General features: G+C 37.1%; 2 protein-coding genes across 3 annotated transcripts; one reads left to right on the forward strand and one right to left on the reverse strand.

Moving 5' to 3' along the window:
* The first annotated feature begins 724 nt into the window (after nt 1–724).
* LOC306865703 (SKA complex subunit 2) lies at nt 725–4,976 on the forward strand. The gene is made up of 7 exons (XM_079410455.1): nt 725–772; nt 2,520–2,609; nt 2,685–2,861; nt 3,137–3,211; nt 3,908–3,950; nt 4,080–4,212; nt 4,367–4,976. Exons 1-7 carry the CDS (start codon nt 743–745, stop codon nt 4,491–4,493), a joined length of 675 nt encoding a protein of 224 aa, XP_079266581.1. The 5' UTR covers nt 725–742; the 3' UTR covers nt 4,494–4,976.
* A 4-nt stretch (nt 4,977–4,980) lies between these two features.
* tex14 (testis expressed 14, intercellular bridge forming factor) lies at nt 4,981–17,407 on the reverse strand. 2 transcript variants are annotated; one of them, XM_079410454.1, is made up of 30 exons: nt 17,244–17,407; nt 16,785–16,976; nt 16,576–16,690; nt 16,314–16,479; nt 15,944–16,065; nt 15,538–15,622; nt 15,141–15,274; nt 14,892–15,008; nt 14,116–14,239; nt 13,847–14,025; nt 13,526–13,674; nt 13,234–13,424; nt 12,886–12,994; nt 12,218–12,759; nt 11,942–12,015; nt 11,706–11,797; nt 11,408–11,602; nt 11,008–11,105; nt 10,584–10,691; nt 10,358–10,457; nt 10,183–10,258; nt 9,710–9,861; nt 9,460–9,611; nt 8,284–8,464; nt 8,034–8,186; nt 7,874–7,955; nt 6,360–6,446; nt 6,142–6,221; nt 5,492–5,552; nt 4,981–5,334 (listed from the first exon to the last, which is right to left on the reverse strand). In XM_079410454.1, exons 2-30 carry the CDS (start codon nt 16,912–16,914, stop codon nt 5,289–5,291), a joined length of 3,900 nt encoding a protein of 1,299 aa, XP_079266580.1. In that variant the 5' UTR covers nt 16,915–16,976; nt 17,244–17,407; the 3' UTR covers nt 4,981–5,288. The 2 variants fall into 2 exon arrangements, with proteins under 2 accessions (XP_079266580.1, XP_079266579.1); XM_079410453.1 differs by having other exon boundaries at nt 4,982–5,337; nt 15,944–16,083; nt 17,244–17,399.
* Nucleotides 17,408–17,420: the final 13 nt, after the last annotated feature.

Raw genomic sequence — 17,420 nt, forward strand, 5'->3', positions numbered from 1 at the left:
TAAGCCCTGTGTTTTCCTTAGTCTAGTGTATTAACGTCAATGGCCTGTTTCCTGTGTGTCTCTGCCCTGCCTTGTTATGCTCTTTTGGATTTGATTAAAGACTGGTTATTTTGAGTTTACTCCTAGTCTCCTCGCTTCTCTTGTGTTGTATCGGGACAGTAACGTGCTGAGAAATTTGGTTTTATGAATAAAAATTTTACAGTGCAAAACAAAATAATTAACATGATCGATAGCTGCCAGAAAAATACAGAAATATGTTTCTGAATTTAGTACTGAATTTGTTTAAGCATCCAGGAGCATGATTACCCTGACCTGAACATTAAAATAGGTCTCTTCCTTTAATTCTCAAGGCCTTGGACTAAATATTTGTGTACTACACATATCATGTAGTATAGAGTATGTATACTCTGTTCGAAATATAATAAAACATTTTTTTTGCATGCATGCATTTATTAACAGACTGCCGAAAGTAAAAAAATAAATAAAAGTAATAATAAATAAATAGAAAACACTGAATTCTGCATACATGTTTAATACTCAATTTTAAATAATATGCATTATACAAACACTGTGTAGTACCGACAAGGCAGTACGTTAGAATTCCATCCCAAACATACCGCCTCTTTTCCAAACTGACCAATCATCTTCCACGCTCTCTGACAGCTGACCAATCAGAGAAGGCCTAGCGTCTGCTGCAAGCTTTATATTTCCGGGGCCGCTTCAGCAATGTAAACTATTCAACATGGAGACAGTTGATAAGCTGGAGGCGATGGTAAGATGGTTTTTTTTTCCACCCAAACGATGTTTTCAAGTGAAAACCGGCCGTACGCGTCTAACTGTTAGTGGCACAGGTGCCTGTACGATAGACAACATAATGTAGAACAAACACGAAGAATTACATGTTGTGTAAATTTCCCTCAGGTTGGAAAATTACGAAAAACATGTAGCTGGATGGCTAACTAGTGCCATTGCTAATGTCTTTTTTCACTTGTGTTTACTGCTAAAAAGCCCTAATATTATTGATTTACTATAATGTGCATATTCTGAATCGAAACCAAGGCATTTATTCCGAAAAGTGTTGATTTGTCTCGATGGCTGCTGTGTGAAGCGCTGATCTCGGCGAAGGCCTGCGCGCTGCATCCCGAACTTACTCCAAGAGATCTCCCTTATCTGTAAACACTATGGGGTTGTGTGCACGCCAAGTTATTGTAGCAATTGTTATTAACTGATATCAATTTCAATAAAATGTGTCCATTGCTTCTGGAAGACGCACAGACCTCTTCGTAAAAGTTTAGCTTTTTGAAAGACTGATCATTTAAAATCGCATAAAAGCTATATTGCTATTGTTTAAGTAAAACCATAATAACATGCATTAATATAATTTTTCGTGAGTTCAAATATCGTTAGGAAGTGAAGACGATAGGTGTTGCTCTCTGTAGCATTAGTAATTTAACTTTATTAGTAATTCTATATGTGACCGATTTTTTTTTAAATTGAGATTTATACATCTAAAATCTGAATAATTCAATTGATGTATGGTTTGTTAGAATAGGACAATATTTGGACGAGATGCAACTATTTTAAAATCTGAACATGATCGCTGCTTAATATCCTAATGATTTTGGGCATAAAAAAAAAAATCATTTTGACCCATACAACGTATTGCTACAAATATACCCGTGCTACTTGTGACTGGTTTTGTAGTCCAGGGTCACGTATAGTAATAATACAAAATAAAAATGTACTCTATATTATAATAAATTCTCTATCTGAAAAATTATGGCTGTTGCCTATTAAATTAAATAATGCAAAATATCTATAATGAACAAAATACCATAACAATAAACACTCACTTTTAAAATTGCCTTTATTATGATCCATCAACATATCTGTTTCTCAATGTTTTAATGTTTATGTGACAACTGTTTTTCTTCCCAGGCTTTTTGTTGACATTATTTACATGATTGGATATTTCAGCATGCAAATGGAGCGCCCTGAATGCGTACCGTCTGTCCAGTGCCCCTTTTATATTGTACTACTGATAACCCAGTTATTAAAGCAGTGCAATGTTAAAAGGGCATTGGCCAGGGATTTTTCTCAATGATAGGGTCAACCGCATGGCCAGCCACTTCAAGTGCTGTTAACAGGTGCTCTGACTTCATTGCACTACTGTATTGGACAGCTAGCAGTGCAATAGTATTGTCAAAGCATCCGAGAGCAGCTTTGCACAATGTTTGAAAGTTTTCAAAGAGGTACGCCTGCCGTCTCATCTGGCATATGGTTGTTTGTCTTCTCTGTTTTACAGGTCATAATGTCCAATCCTAATTCTTGGGACCCTATCAGTATTGCCTCTGCTGTCCACTGTGTTCAGAGTAGTGCAATATTGCTAATAGGGTTTCAGGTTTTAGGTTTTCCCTCATTCAGATGGGCCACTAAAAGCGTACAAACGCCAATCAACGCTCGATTCAAATCCTGTGAATGCTTACTGAATTATGATGTTTAGATCTGTGTCCTTGTAGTTCCAGAAAGCAGAAGCTGATATAGAATATGTGGAAAAGCGGCTGAAATTTGACTTCTTGGCCAATGTGAAAGAAGCGGGCACATTTGAGGTATGCTCTCATTCATTTTTTTTTGTTAAATACTGACTGAGTCTGTGTTTCTAAATCTGTGGTTGTGGATTTCAGGGAAACCCTGTTCAGTTGCTGGAAAACTTGTCGGCGATCAAAGCACGGCATGCGGCCCTGTGTGCACAGGTGGAGGAGATCGCGACGGAACAGAAACAGTCCATGGACTCGATACGAGCTCACCTGGACACCACTGTGCAGCTGGTTCAACAGCTGCAGGACACCGCAGATGTGCAGGTAGTCGTTCAGTTGTGCAACAACAGCCCAAATCTAACAAACCAAAACAATCCATGTTAATCTTACTACACCAGGGGCCTGTTTCATAAAAGAAGTTTACCAAATAAGCCAGGCTTATTTCAGTTAGTCTGACTTATTGTCAGTTGATTTGGTTCAAAATAAGTCAGGCTAACTGAAATAAGCCTGGCTTATTTGGTAAACTTCTTTTATGAAAGAGGCCACCAGAGGTTTTTGGGTTCGGACTGTATATGTGCTAATGGGAAATCTTGTTCAAGGTTCCTCCACTGACAAAAGAAGAACAAGAAGCGAGAGATTTTCTCTGCTCATCCATTGCCGCATTAAATGTAGAGGTTAGACATTTTGTCAAGCTATTTATTACCATAATTACATAACTACACTACTGTTCAAAAGTTTGGGGTATTATATTGTAAGAAGTCTTATGTTTACTAGTGCTACGTTGATTTGATCAAATATAAACAGTTATATAGTGAAATATTATTACGGTTTCAAATAACTTTTTTAATTTAATAAAAAAAAAAACAAATTCCTGTGATTGCAAGACTGAATTATCAGTCGCTATTTCTTCAGTTTTCAGTGTCATTCTAATATGCTGAGTTCATGCTTAAGAAACATTTCTTAAAATAGACTTGATGCTGGCATGGCGTTAAAAAGTGAATAAATAAAAATAAGAAACATTTCTTATCAATTTTGAAAACCGTTATTCTGCTAAATATTTTTGTGTAAACTATGGTACTTTTTTTTTTTTTTTTTTTTTTTTTCCAGAATTACAAAGTTACAAAGAATAGAAATACAAAGTTATTCAGAAATACAAAGTTAAATAACAGGATTTTTTTCAATCGAAATATTTTTAACATTTAAATGTATCAACGGTCACTTGATCAATTTAATGCATCCATAATTTCTTAAACAAAATCTTGCTCCCTCTAATTTTTGAACAGCAGTTGCATGTACTTATTAAAATGTAATATTTTGAGGTAAAAGCTACTTTGGTGTAATTGTTGGTGAATGTGTTTCTGTTTCTTTAGGCTGTGCCTACAGAAGAACCTCAAACTCAAGCACAGTCTGAATGTAAGGACAGAAGAAAACTTTCAGCATTAAGCAATTGTAACATGGGCACAGTTACAGTCAAAGGTAATCAGCATCTACAGCAGTATCAATAATTGTAGTAATTTGTTTTTTTTCCTCTCTTTCTTGCAGCACAGAACGTGTGTGACGAGGTGTCCGAGGGGACATTTGAGACTGTCCCGCGGAGTGTACGTGGTAACTTGAAGCTGAATGACCTCAAAACACTCTATAAACAGTTATCCGAGTACTTCTCAGATAAGAACAGGTTTGTCTGGTCATATTTGTGCAAACACATCACCTTTAACCCTGAGCCCAAACATGACTGATAATGTACTGTAACTTAAGACAACTGTGATTTATACCAAGAAAAGTGTTTTCTAATACATTTGATATAAAAATTTTCATTCTTGTCTCTTCAGGGGGCCAATAAGCACTCAGAGAATGAAGAAGCTGAACATGATAGTTAGTGATTCTGCATTGAAGACCTTAAAGCATCTTAAACTCATTGAGCTGGATAAAAAAGGACTTGTGTCATTGCTGGCATAAGACTGAGAAACGGGGACAAAATAGACACACAAACCCCACCAAAACATGTAAATCATCCAGTTGCTTCCACCTCTGTGCTGAAGTAAAACCCTTCTTGTGCTTTGATTGGAACAAGAATAATGGCGACTTGAGAACACTTCATAAACTTTGCATCCATAAAGTTAAAGTATAATCAACAATTAATCAGAATTGCAAACATTTTAAAAGAAAATAATTTTCAGACTTTAAGCACTAAACTTATTTTTGGCTATTTTTCTGTCCATTATTAAATTGTATCATGACCTGTTGTGGGCATCATTAGGTTTGTATAAGAAATAAACTCTTATGCTGTACAGTTTCTATTTTTTGTAAAGTTAAACAGGTGTTTATAAAAATTTCAGATCTCAGTGAAGCAGAAGAGACTGTATTTGAATGGTAAGATTCAGTGTATTCACTTTTTTTTAGGTTACTGTTGTAATGCAATAAAGTATACAATAAAATGTCTTTTTATATATATGTTTCCTTTATTTAAAAGCTACTGAATGCAACAAGACACTGGCAATACATTTCTGTAACAACAACATCAGAACATCAAATAGAATTTAAAAATGTATTACATCTATTTGTTACGGTCCACAGTAACAACAAAGCTCAAACTGTTGATGTACATAAGAACAAAGCTGAAGGCTAAGTTTTTTTTATTATTATTTGGAACATTTTCTTACGTTAAACAGTAAATTCAACAAAGAACAAACTCCGCCTTAAGCAGCTAAAATGTGAACAATTCAGATGCAAAACATCAGGATCGGCTCCTCTTTAACAGTGCAGCTTGACTGACTCTGGAAGTGTCTGCTCAAGAACTCTGCTAATAAAAAATTAAACGATGAAATTACAAAAATAAATTCTGGAGTATTTTCAACCAGGAAAGCCAGCAGGAGTTTTCTAATATAATCAATACAATTTACTCTAGCAGTGTATTCCTATGGTCAAATGCATTTTATTTTAAGCTTTATGTGCACCTGTTAGGATGGTTCTCCTGATCAGCTGCCTCTATCTTCTCTCCTAGCTTGTTTAGACATTCTACAGAAAGAAAACAAATGGGGCTTCAATCAGTTAAACCAGGGATTGGCAACGTCGATCGTGGAGTGCCGATGTCCTGCAGAGTCCAAAAAAAAAAAAAAAACCTCACCTACCTGTAGCCCTAGTAATCCAGGGGCCTGTTTCATAAAACAAGTTTACCAAATAAGCCAGGTTTACTTCCGTTAGTCTGACGTATTGTCAGTTGATTTGGTTAAAAACAAGTCAGACACACTAACATAAGCCTGGCTTATTTGGTAAACTTGTTTTATGAAACAGGCCCCAAGACCTTGATTAGCTTGTTCATGTGAGTTTGATTAGGGTTGGAACTAAACTCTACGGCTACACGTTCGTCCGTTAAAGTTAACATTTTCAAATAACAATGGCAATATTCAGGTAAAATCATGTTTTCTCCAGTCGTTAAAAACAAGCAAACAAATCTTGATAGCTAGTGTTAGAGAAGTGATCAGGTTAATCTTTCTGCCTCCACCTAAGCTCCGCCCACAAAAAAATCATCACAGTATTTACTAACTGAAAAGGGGTCTGTACTAACCCTTGAAAGGAGATTAGAAAAAGACTTCTTTCCACGCACCTGCTGCTGTCTCTATGTAGTCCCCTTCTGGACAACCCAAGTCCTCTCTCACATCCCCCTCTCCTTTTAAGTCAGACATGCTAGACCAAGTACAGATTAATATATGACATAATTTAAGAGTAAAATATTATTCAGAACACATATAATCCTATTTATAAAAATCCAGACACTTCTAGGGTGGTTTTTGAGACAGAAAAACATGGAGCTTCAGCACTCACATGGACCCTGGGTCTCTAGGGTTTCTCTGCTCTGTGGCTCTTTCCAAAAACATTCTCTGTAGATCCTCATCGAGGGTGGAGCTTGCCCTGCAAGATTTCATATGCCATTTCAATGTACAAGCAACTTCATTTTAGTTTTAGGAGAGGGGAAAAAAATAAATAATAGAACCTACTAACATGGATCAAAAAATTTAAATGATTCAATTAAAATATATAAATATCCACCCCATAAAAACCAACAGACTATTCTAAATTTTAACAGAAGCCATTTCACTCTGATATACAGTGCCCTCCATAAGTACTGGAACAGTGAAGACAAAATTGCTCTGTTGACTGTGGAGTCAAGACATTTGCAAATATGATTAAAAGATGAATTTGAGACAAAACTACAGAATGTCACATTTTATTATTAGCCGTTTCAACACATACATGTTTTACCAAATAAAAAGAACAACACTTTCAGAGTTCATCCCACTCATTGATGTGAGCATAAGTATTGGGACAGTTGAACATAAGGCAGATATGAAAGAAAAGCTATTATTTAGTTGCAGATCACAATCACAGCAGTGAGTCTGTGACCCATAGACATCACCAGACTCTTGGTCTCATCCTTTGAGATACTTTAATCCTTTAATGCAGCCAATTCCAATTGTTGCTTGTTTTGGGGAGTTTCTGCCTTTACTCTCCTCTCCAGCTGCTGAAATTCATGTTCAATCGGATTTAAATCTGGAGATTGACTTGGGCAACCTAAGACTTTCCATTTCTTTGCTCTTATAAATTCCTTGACTGAACTGGCAGGGTGTTTTGGGTCATTGTCCTGATGCAATATGAAGCACTTCCCAATGAATCTGGTGGCATTTTCTTGAATATTGGTAGGCAAGATGGTTTTGTACCCTTCCAAATTCATTCTGCTACTGTCATCATACATTAAGTCATCAGTAAAGTTGAGAGGGCCTGTTCCAGAGGCAGCCATGCATGCCCATGCCATGACACCCAAGGCATGCTTTTCTTTTAGCATCCATATTGCTTGCTTTTCTCTCAAAGTCAGCTCCCTCATCTTCATCCTGGTTTGTGTGTGTCATCATCGAATTCATGATTCAGAATACAGAAGTAATGGATATAACTGATACGACACATTCCCTGCTTTTAATATCTGAAGAATTAATGCAACAGGACACAGCTGATCACTTAGAAAGACCTGTGAGGCAACTGTTACAATACTTATGCTCACATCAGATAGAGGGATGAACTCTAAAAGTGCTGATCTTCTTAGCTGGTAAAACATGTATGTGTTGAATCACCCAATTATAAAATGTGACATTCTGTAGTTTTGTCTCATATTCATGTTTTAATCATATTTGTAAATGTCTTGACTCCACAGCCAACAGAGCAATTTTGTCTTTACTGTCCCAATACTTATGGAGGACACTGTATGTCAGTTTTTTCTTTTTTTGTCCTCACTGTGTCAAAGTTTACAAAATCCCTTTACTATGGCAAAGAATTGGGTGCTTTACCTCTCAGTTTCATCAAGGCTGTGACTCTTATCTCTTTTCTGAGGGTTTGCATTATCAGCAGGGTTGCGATCTGGATGATGGTCTGAAAATACACAAGCATATTACTTCAATTCCTAATTTAAGTTAACAAAAACACAGCCCTGCTGTAGATCTGTCCTACCATGTATCTGACATGGGTTTTCACCCTCACACCCTTCCAACTTCTCTGCAATGTCTTCATCACCAAAAACCTTTTCATCAGAGGACTCTTGCTCACACTGACGTTCAGAGTCCAGGGGGTCATCATCACCTGCCTCCTCACTCACATTATTCTCTGCAAGAAACAAAAACAAACAGATTCTCACATCATGGCAAATAGATCCAGTGATTAAGTTTTAAAAGTGATTGCAATGAACAACAAGCTGTCAAACCAATAGGATGCTCTGTCTCTTCACTGATGCCCTGGCTGGTCTCAGTGGTCTGTCTGGTTTCAGAGCTGGCAGTGGTGAACTCTGCATTACCGCTGGAGGGAGAGTCTATTTCCTCCCTTCCATCCTTAGAGATGTTGATTTTCACTGGAGACTGCAGGACGCTGGACACAGAGGCATTTGTCTGAAAAGAGAAGCAGGATATCAATATAAATGCTTCAGCTGTGATTATATTGATGCAAAAATAAGATAATGGTACATTTACATTGATCAGATGTAAGCTTCTACAGCAAAACAACAACAATAAGCATTTGAATATAATATAAAGAAACTGTCTTTACTAAAAAGCTTTCGATTTTTAGAAAACCTTCGATTTTCTAAATATTAAAATTTTTTTGCACCCTCAGATTCCAGATTTTCAAATAGTTAATAGTATCTTGGCCAAATATTGTTCTCTCCTAACAAACCATACATCAATGGAAAGCTAATTTATTCAGCTTTCAGATGATGTATAAATCAATAAATTGACCCTTATGACTGTTTTGTGGTCCAGGGTCACACATTAGAAATCAGAGATGCACTGATACTGAAATTTTGGGCAATAACTAAAACAATTCATACTTTGGAAATATAGATCAAAGATATTATCAAAAAACACCCACCTTAAAAGTCTCTCGATAGATAGATAGATAAGAAATCAAATAAATAAATAAAAGGAAAATAAAGGAATAAATTACACGATAAAACAAAATCAATTAATTATTGCTCAATTAATTTTTGCATCAACTTTTATTTATTCATTATTTTCTGTATTTATTTGTAACTATTTTTTATTCTTTTTAACTTATTTTTTAATTCATATTTTTAATAGATCGCCAACATTCTTTTACACTATGCAAGTTAAAAATAACACAAGTATAACAAAGATTATAGAAATAAAATGCCTGTGTACCCTGGAAAAAATCAGGCTCTAAGTATACATTTTAGGTTCAACATTATTTATGCCAACTGGTATAAACAATCGGGGGTGTTTATTTGAGTATAAATTGTCAGCAGTACATCAGTCTATTTTACTTATTGGACTGATGGGGAAAACATAAAAAGTCACATTTATTGCCCGATACGGATATGATTGTTGACAGAAATATATTATTCAAATATCATGATTCATTGACTGACAGTGCTGCTGTCTCCTGCGCTGACTGTGGCGTAACTCTCTGTGCAGACAGTGTTGGACGGAGTACTACCCCATGGTGACGTATCCAACAAGCTCTGGAGGTGAGGAAGGGACTCAGTGCCAACCTGCACATCTTTAAGATGTGTCCTATGGCCTGGAATTAAACCGCATTCACAATTAGAAAACTGACCCACACAACCTATTCTGAATCTTGATATACTGTATGTTACATTTTTCTGATACACTTTGTACCTTTTGGGCTGCGTGGGGTGCTGTTACAGGGTGGATGTCCTCTGCTGAGAGGGATAGGCAGGGCTTCAGCTGACTCCCCCCATTCTAACTGATGGGCTGGTGAACAGGATATGCTGGAGAGGTCTGCAATCTCAGCCAGGTCTGGCAAACAACTGATCGAACAAAATTACCAAAACACAGAGTACAGACTCAGCCAAAGGAAGATTTCATTTTTAATAACAAAAGACTCATACGTGTACATACAAATACATTTAACAAAAGTAACAAAATACACTACCATTTAAAAGTTTGGGGTCGGTAAGATGTTAATATTTTAAAAAGGAATGTATTTCTGTGATAGCAAAGCTGAATTTTCAACAGACATTACTCCACTGCTGACCCCAAAACTTAACAGTTAATTAAAATAACATTACAATAAACTGAGTTTTATCATCTGTTATTGAGCTTTGTGGTAGATGCTTTATTTCTTGTACCTGATGGTAGGAATACACCTGTGCACTGGAGTAATGGATTCAGACTCCTTTGAGTCCTCCTGAGCAAGCTGGTATTCTAGATGAAAAAGGGTGGCATAAAAAGGTTATAAAAAAGACAAACGTTACCCACAAAACTGGACATGCAATTGACTGCAGGCTGTTTTGATCTACATACCACTCAGACTGTTTTCACCAGCCCGTTTTCCCTCTGTTGGAGATGTGCTGGGTCGACACACCTCCACTGTGACGTCCAACTCGTCCTCTGAGCTCAGTGACTGAACAAACATAAAGGGTAGAGGAAATCTACCTCTTTTATTTTTCAAGGCATATGCCTAATCTTCTCTCTTTTTTTGCATTATATAAAGAGTGTCCCAAAAATATCTAAAATTGCCTATTTTCACCTGAGAGCGCTCTTCACCAGATGATGTGTGGTTGGACATTTGATGTTTGGGGGTGTAGAACATGCTAGATTGCTGTGTACAGTCCAAGCCATCTGAACGTCCCTCATCCTTGTTACACAACATACATTAAAGGGTACATATTTAGCATTTTTATAGCATTTTGTTCTAGAAGTCCACCTATAATGTTAAGGTTTAAGTCATACAACAACCTTAAATGACGATTTATTAAACTCACATTGGCCTTATTAAACAGACTTATACAAAAAACACAGTTTTTGTTACTGTACCTTTAAAAATTCTACATGTAAAAAAGAATACTGAATGTTCCTATGTAAATGTGGATGGTTGTGTTTTAATTAAAAAAAATAAAGAAACATTAATGAATGGTACAAAACAAAAATAAGTAAAGGTCATATTTTATCACCTCTGTTTGGCTTGTAGCCTCCAGCACTCCATCGGTCACATCAAAAGTATGATTGATAGTGTGGTAATTTGTGCTCTCCTCACTATCACTCTGAATACCTGGTATAAAATAGCATTTAAACACATTTTTAGATATAAAAGATGGAATTTAATATTGAATTGAACCAAAACAAAACACTAAATGAAAACAGACAGTTCATCCAAAAATGAAAATTGTCATAAAGTTCCAAACCTGTATGAGTTTCTTTCTACTGATGAACACAAAAGAAGATATTTTGAAGAATATGGGTAACCAAACAGTTGCAAGAGGGTGAACAGCATGAGGGTCAACAAATGATGGCAAAATTTCATTTTTTGGTGAACTATCCCTTTAACAGCAATTTCAGACACAGCTCTATTACCAGCAAAACTCTTGAATAGTTGCTCCAGATCAGTGCTTTCCTGGGTCTCAGATTCCTGGTAGCCGTTCACACTATGTCTGTCCTGTAGGTGGAGCTGTTGCTCTGCTACGTCTTCACTGTCACTGCTGCCAAAAGCACTCAAGGGTAACCCCAATCGCCCATGTGTCATTAGGGCCACCATTTCACTAACCTCACCTGCACAGACACACACAACAGGTCACATGACACCTCTAAGACAGTCTTTGAACTGGATAAATTGCACATGAAGATAATGAATGGTGTGGCTATTGTCTCTCACTGGTCCATGAGGTTTTTGATTGGAAGTGTTTTTCAAGAGATTGGTGTCTGCCATCTTTCTGAGTCTCCGACAACCCATGTTGCACATGTAACCTGAAAAAAAGAGATTTGCTTTTTTTTTTTGTCACGTTCTTGCCTGTTTGTTCATATATATCCTTCCTGTTGTTGCCATCCATCTATCATTCTCCTTTTGACTTATATTAGTCTTTTTCTGCTAATGCTCTTATACTGTTGTACCTCTCAGACTTTTGATGTCCTGTCTGTTGCTGTCCTCTTTTTGTTGCTTCAACTCTCAAGTCCCTGTTCTCCTCCTGTAAGTGAAGCCTTTTCCTCATATTTTTTCTATAAATTATTTAAATCATTAAGCTTTACTGATTGCTATTCCTTTTTTGTTAGTAGGTGACCTCTGTTGGTGATATGTTTCTTTCATTTAGTTTAGTTTCTGTCTTTCTTTAAGAAATTAATACTTTTATTCAGCAAGGGTACATTAAACTGATCAAACGCCACACTTACCTGTACACTACTAGGATATGATGTGCTCTCGAAGCTCTCATCTTGAGCTGAGCTGTACTGACTGACCTCCTCATCTGCATTAATGGTCCAGTTGGGAATATAATTTTGAAACGGTGGCCCCACAGCCTTCCCAACACCATTACTGCACTCTTTTTCCATGTTCACCCTCTTCATCACAGCATCCACCTCATCAAAGCATGGGACACCCAATTGGGCCGCCTCTACGCTATCCAGACTCTGCTCAGCCTGCTGTAGAAGAACCTGAGACACTTTAAGGTTGAGAACAATGGAGCCAGTATGCTTTGAGATAGAGCGACTAATTGCCAGATCCTTGTCTGTATCACTATAGTTAGAACAAGGTGGCTCAGAAAGTGGAGTATGATGGGTAGTTGGCCATTCTTGCAAAGCAGTGACGTCACTTTGCGAAATATCCCAGTGGAGGTCATCAGTGTCTGTGGTGGACTCCTCTTCTTCTTTGTAGATTCCTTCCAGGTGATGTTCCCGGATCTCATTGTGTACTGCAGTCCTGCAGTGCTGATATACTAAGAGAAAAGAATAGGACAAACTATGTTAATGTACTGCATTAAATTAACAGACACTTTCTCACAAAAGCGATCATTTTCTATGCTCTAAAACTTTCCCTAATCATGAATGAATGGAAATCTCACCAGAGCTGTCCTGCTCTCTCGCCTGATTAATGTCAGTGTTCCATCCAGGGATGCTCTGAAGAGCTGACCATGAGTTCCATCCACTTCTTGTATTCTCGCTTCTTATCTCCTGTTGTAGATTAGATTGCACCATTTACTCTCATGCTGATATACTGTATATTACTCTCTATATCTGGAAATACCTTGTATAACATATCCTAAATAATTTCACTTACTAATTTTACATTTTTCTATCATGTCACCCACCAAAGTTTGAACAGTAGTGCACATCCAGAAAATAAAGCATGTTACATGTGCACCGATACATACTTATGTGATACGGTATCAGAACTAGACCACTGTACAAACCCTTATATAACAGCGTAGATTGTAGCACAAATCATGCAGGTTGCTGGTCCTGTGCTGGGCTTTGTGCTGGAGGCCCGCCTGCAGGAACTGGTAATAAGGCTCAGGCACGGCAGGGTTTGCTATCAGAGCCTGACCGGCTTCTACCGACCGTTTTATCCAGCGTGGGTCTGTGGAGCCCCATGGCAAAGCATCTGCACAAAGCAATATAACTGCTTTAAAAGTTGCAAGCTAGCAACACAAAACAAGATCTATTACACAAGCACTACAGTTTACATCGCATGCATGAAGGTACCTGTATAGATCTCCTGTATAAGGGTGCACACACTATAGAGATCAGCTTTTCCTGTACATGCTCTACATCTAATCACTTCTGGAGCTGCCCAGTTGAAAAGGCTGAGAGGTAAAGGAACAGGAGTTGGGGTGTAGGGGGTCGTTCCCTCACTGCAGTTGGAAAAGAGGGTAAAGGCATGTCAAACAACTAAAGAAAATCACATACTGTGTCCATTATGAATAGAAGCCATTTAATTTACCAATTTCCTAAATTCAAGTTATGTTAAATATATAGAGTCTATATATTTTATTACTGTATGTGCCCTTAGTGAGAACGGTGTACCTGGGCACAATGAACCCGAGGCCCGTAACTTTGGCAACTCCAGGGTACACAATGAGTACAGTGTGTGAGGAAAGGGCCCGGAGCACCAGAGATCGGCCATGCAGGTACATTAACACCTCACACACCTGTAGCATCACTGATAACAGGTCAACCAGCTGTAGGAGAGGAAACTCATCCCGCTGCAGAGTGTGGAAATAAACAATGAACACATTTTAAGATAAAACCACTTCTCAGTCATTTATAAATCTTTTTGAAATTTCAAATATTACCCTTTGGTGCAGCAGGCTGTACAGGGACCCCACATTTACTCTCTCATAGACCAGCTTTGTGCTGTCCAGGTCAACAGACATACTCACAGCCATCAGCAGCAGCAGGTGGGGGTGAGACAGCTGACTGCACAGGATATAATAGTCAGGATATAATATAGGTAACTAAAACTATAGCTAAAACTAAAACATAAAAAACTTTAAACTTTTCCCCTTTAAATAAAATGTTATAAAATTTCTCATTTTTATTTAGTTTTTAGAAACTAAAACTGAAATACAGATGGATAAAACTGTACAGACATAAAAAAAAAAAAAAAAAACTTAAAAACTCAATTACTAAAACATAAATATTACATTTAAAATGCAAACCAGAAAAAGAAAAAACTATAATAGGATCTCAATGACACTAAAATAACAGATTCCATTATCTCTATAATATATAACTCTAAAAATAATAATTTAGTCCTTCATCAAAGTGACATCTTTATCTGTTTTAAAATTACTTTTTTGATTAACAGCTGTGCGGGCCAGGAAAAAAATAAAAAATTAAAACCAATATAATATTAACCTCAACATCCTTAACGCCCATCATGTTTTATCCAATCCAATTGGATAAAATTCACAAATTTCATTCAGTTTTCAGCAAATAATGTTTCATATTGTCTACAAAATGATACAGAAAGACTTATCACCTAAATCAACTTTTAATAATAACAGTCCTTTACATATGTTCACTCTCAAACTCTTTTGTAGCTTTTAAAGAGTGTTCATTATCCTACCAGCAATACTCCTGCTCAGAAATGAGCAGGTCCAGGAGACCATCACGTTCTTCATAGTGTTGCAAAATCTGATCATGCAGCTCTTTAACAGTGACACGACATCCTTTCCAACTGTAACTAAGGCGCAGTTAAAAAAAAAAAAAACAATGATTACGTTTGCTGTAAGGAAATGCTGTATATCCATTTAAATCTGTCCTCTGACTTCATGAATATTCAATAAAAGGTCATGGCTTGATTACAATGTCTTACTTGGTCATACGTATGAAAGATCCACACATAAAGGAATTGAGAGGCTCATCGTTAGCTTGAGCTAAATCACTGTCACTTATCAAGGGCACAGAAGCAGCCAGTCCCAGACCCAACTCTGGCTTCTCAGAGTATAACTGTAATGATTATACAACAACAACTTAACAGCTCAATGCGATTAATAGCTGTCAACATGAAAGTACATTGTGTTTAGTAGATTTGGTATGCTAATGGAAAGGGGAATGTTCATTTTATAATCCTTATAATCATAGTCTAGGATTTAGAACATGTTTGTTAATAAATATGAAAACATTTATGTATATTACTAAAAAATGTGATGTGTGTTCAGGTTTAATCTTCTCAAAATATTTGCAAGAGAGAAAAAAACGTTTATGCATACCTTTCCATAGCCAAAACACTGCATCGTCATCTCACAGGCAGACATCTTATAATTTATTTTATTTTCATGAGTGAGCCCAGATGCCCTAAAGAGAAGGACAAATACAAAAAAACTTTACTTTTACTTTTGTACAATCAAAGTCTTGAATCACTGTTCTAGGTATTGTCTCTTTCTCTTTCTCGAAATGACACTATAACTAAAGGCTGGAGAACACTACATAATATTTGCACATATTTTCCTCTCATTTGCATTCTGGTTCTCTGTAACTATTTACAAAGTATTCAAGTGTTTTATTCTGAGTGTTTTAAAATCTGTTAAGGTTTTGAAAGTCGTGTATTCACGCCTTAAAACACAGAAAGTGTTGACTGATAAAGACGAATGGCCAGAGAAGAGCTGCAGATCTTACCAAGGTCGCATAAGCTTAAGCAGGGATGGAGAGCTGAGCAGTGTCTTTGAGGAGGTCGGGGTGGTACGTGCATCCCTGGATGGATGGGTTTGCAGCAAGCTCTGCATTTGAGACTCACATCTCTTCAGAAAAGCAAGCATCTGAAAGAATTAATGGTCTAATGATGCCTTTACACTGCGGTGCATATACAAAGAAATTACTACTATACTAAAAAAATATTATGAATAGGTTTTAATTAAAAAATTTAATTGAAACTATGCAATTGTAATTATGAAACACTCTGTCATTACAAAGACAAAGTTTAAGGCTGCACTGGTGCTGCATTTTATTGATACAGAACCAAAGCAGCATCAAAACAATCAGCACACACCTTCGGACTGTTCTCCTGAGCACCTGCCTCAGCCCAGTCCTTCGGCATCCGGCCCTGATCATCATGGAGACGCAGGTCCCCGCCAGCATCCAGCAGTGAACTCAGCAGCCAGGGATTACAGGAGAAAACTGCAGCATGAATGGGGGTACTTCCATCATTACAGCGACTGGTGAACACAAACATCACACATGAGATAATATGCTATTTTTATATTCAAACAAGCTTCGTGGGTTTATTATGGGATATATGGGTTTGACCTTACTGATTTGGGTTTGCCCCATACTGTAGAAGCTTCTCTGCTACACTGGCAAAGCCAAGGAGAGACGCACAAAAGAGTGGTGTCTGTCCAAGGTGGTTCATGCTGTCAACTCCCACACCTATGGAAGACATAATATAACAAGTATTAATAAAACATGTACAATCATTGTAAAAATAAAAATCGAATTGGAAAAGCCCCTGATGTATGCTAACCTTTTTTGAGCACCTTCTCCACTTTTGCTACTTTCTTCTCAATTGTGTATCTGTGCAGAAGAGCTGATAAACCTCCACCTTTCACAGTGCCGAGGAGCACCGGACAGGGCATTGGCTGAACCCCTGTCATGATGCAGATGTCCCATGGATCAAATAAGAGAAGTAACCAGAGATTTCTTCCTCACCTGAAAACTAAAATATGCTTGGTTGAATAATTTTAGCATAGCAAGCCGAACCATAATTGTTTACTTACTAATTACAGTTGCAGTTACAATTGGCTTTAGTCAGAAAGTTGAAAAAAGAAAAAGGTTTAACAAGAAAACATAACCTTTCTGACTTCTATCACACTCAAACATAAATTTAAATGTAAACATCATACATCTATGCTAGGAAGCGGGCACATTAGCCCAAACTCGTAATAGGCCTAACGTTATTCCTATTTATCGAATTATAATTTACCCGTTCAGGTAGAGTTCAGTTGACCTTCACTAATTACAATTGCGATTGAAATCAGCTTTTAAAATAAACAAAGATTGGAATTCAAATAGGTTCTTCGATATTATGCATTTTTTGAGCTTCACTCTCTCATGATTCCGATGGACATTTGGAAATGGCGGATGAATACTATTGGGTGGA

The sequence above is a fragment of the Barbus barbus genome, assembly GCF_936440315.1.
Source record: "Barbus barbus genome assembly, chromosome: 47".
Classification (NCBI taxonomy): Eukaryota; Metazoa; Chordata; class Actinopteri; order Cypriniformes; family Cyprinidae; genus Barbus; species Barbus barbus.

Bases quoted from the DNA above. Each gene is read 5' to 3' on its own strand.
- LOC306865703 (XM_079410455.1), top strand. From the start codon at position 743: ATGGAGACAGTTGATAAGCTGGAGGCGATG. The intron at 2,610-2,684 runs GTATGCTCTCAT...TGTGGATTTCAG, and splicing joins AAGAAGCGGGCACATTTGAG to GGAAACCCTGTTCAGTTGCT. The intron at 2,862-3,136 runs GTAGTCGTTCAG...ATCTTGTTCAAG, and splicing joins AGGACACCGCAGATGTGCAG to GTTCCTCCACTGACAAAAGA.
- tex14 (XM_079410453.1), bottom strand. From the start codon at position 16,914: ATGACAGGGGTTCAGCCAATGCCCTGTCCGGTGCTCCTCGGCACTGTG. The intron at 15,275-15,537 runs GTATGCATAAAC...TAATCATTACAG, and splicing joins AGTGTTTTGGCTATGGAAAG to TTATACTCTGAGAAGCCAGA. The intron at 12,016-12,217 runs GTAAGTGTGGCG...CTTCACTTACAG, and splicing joins CATATCCTAGTAGTGTACAG to GAGGAGAACAGGGACTTGAG.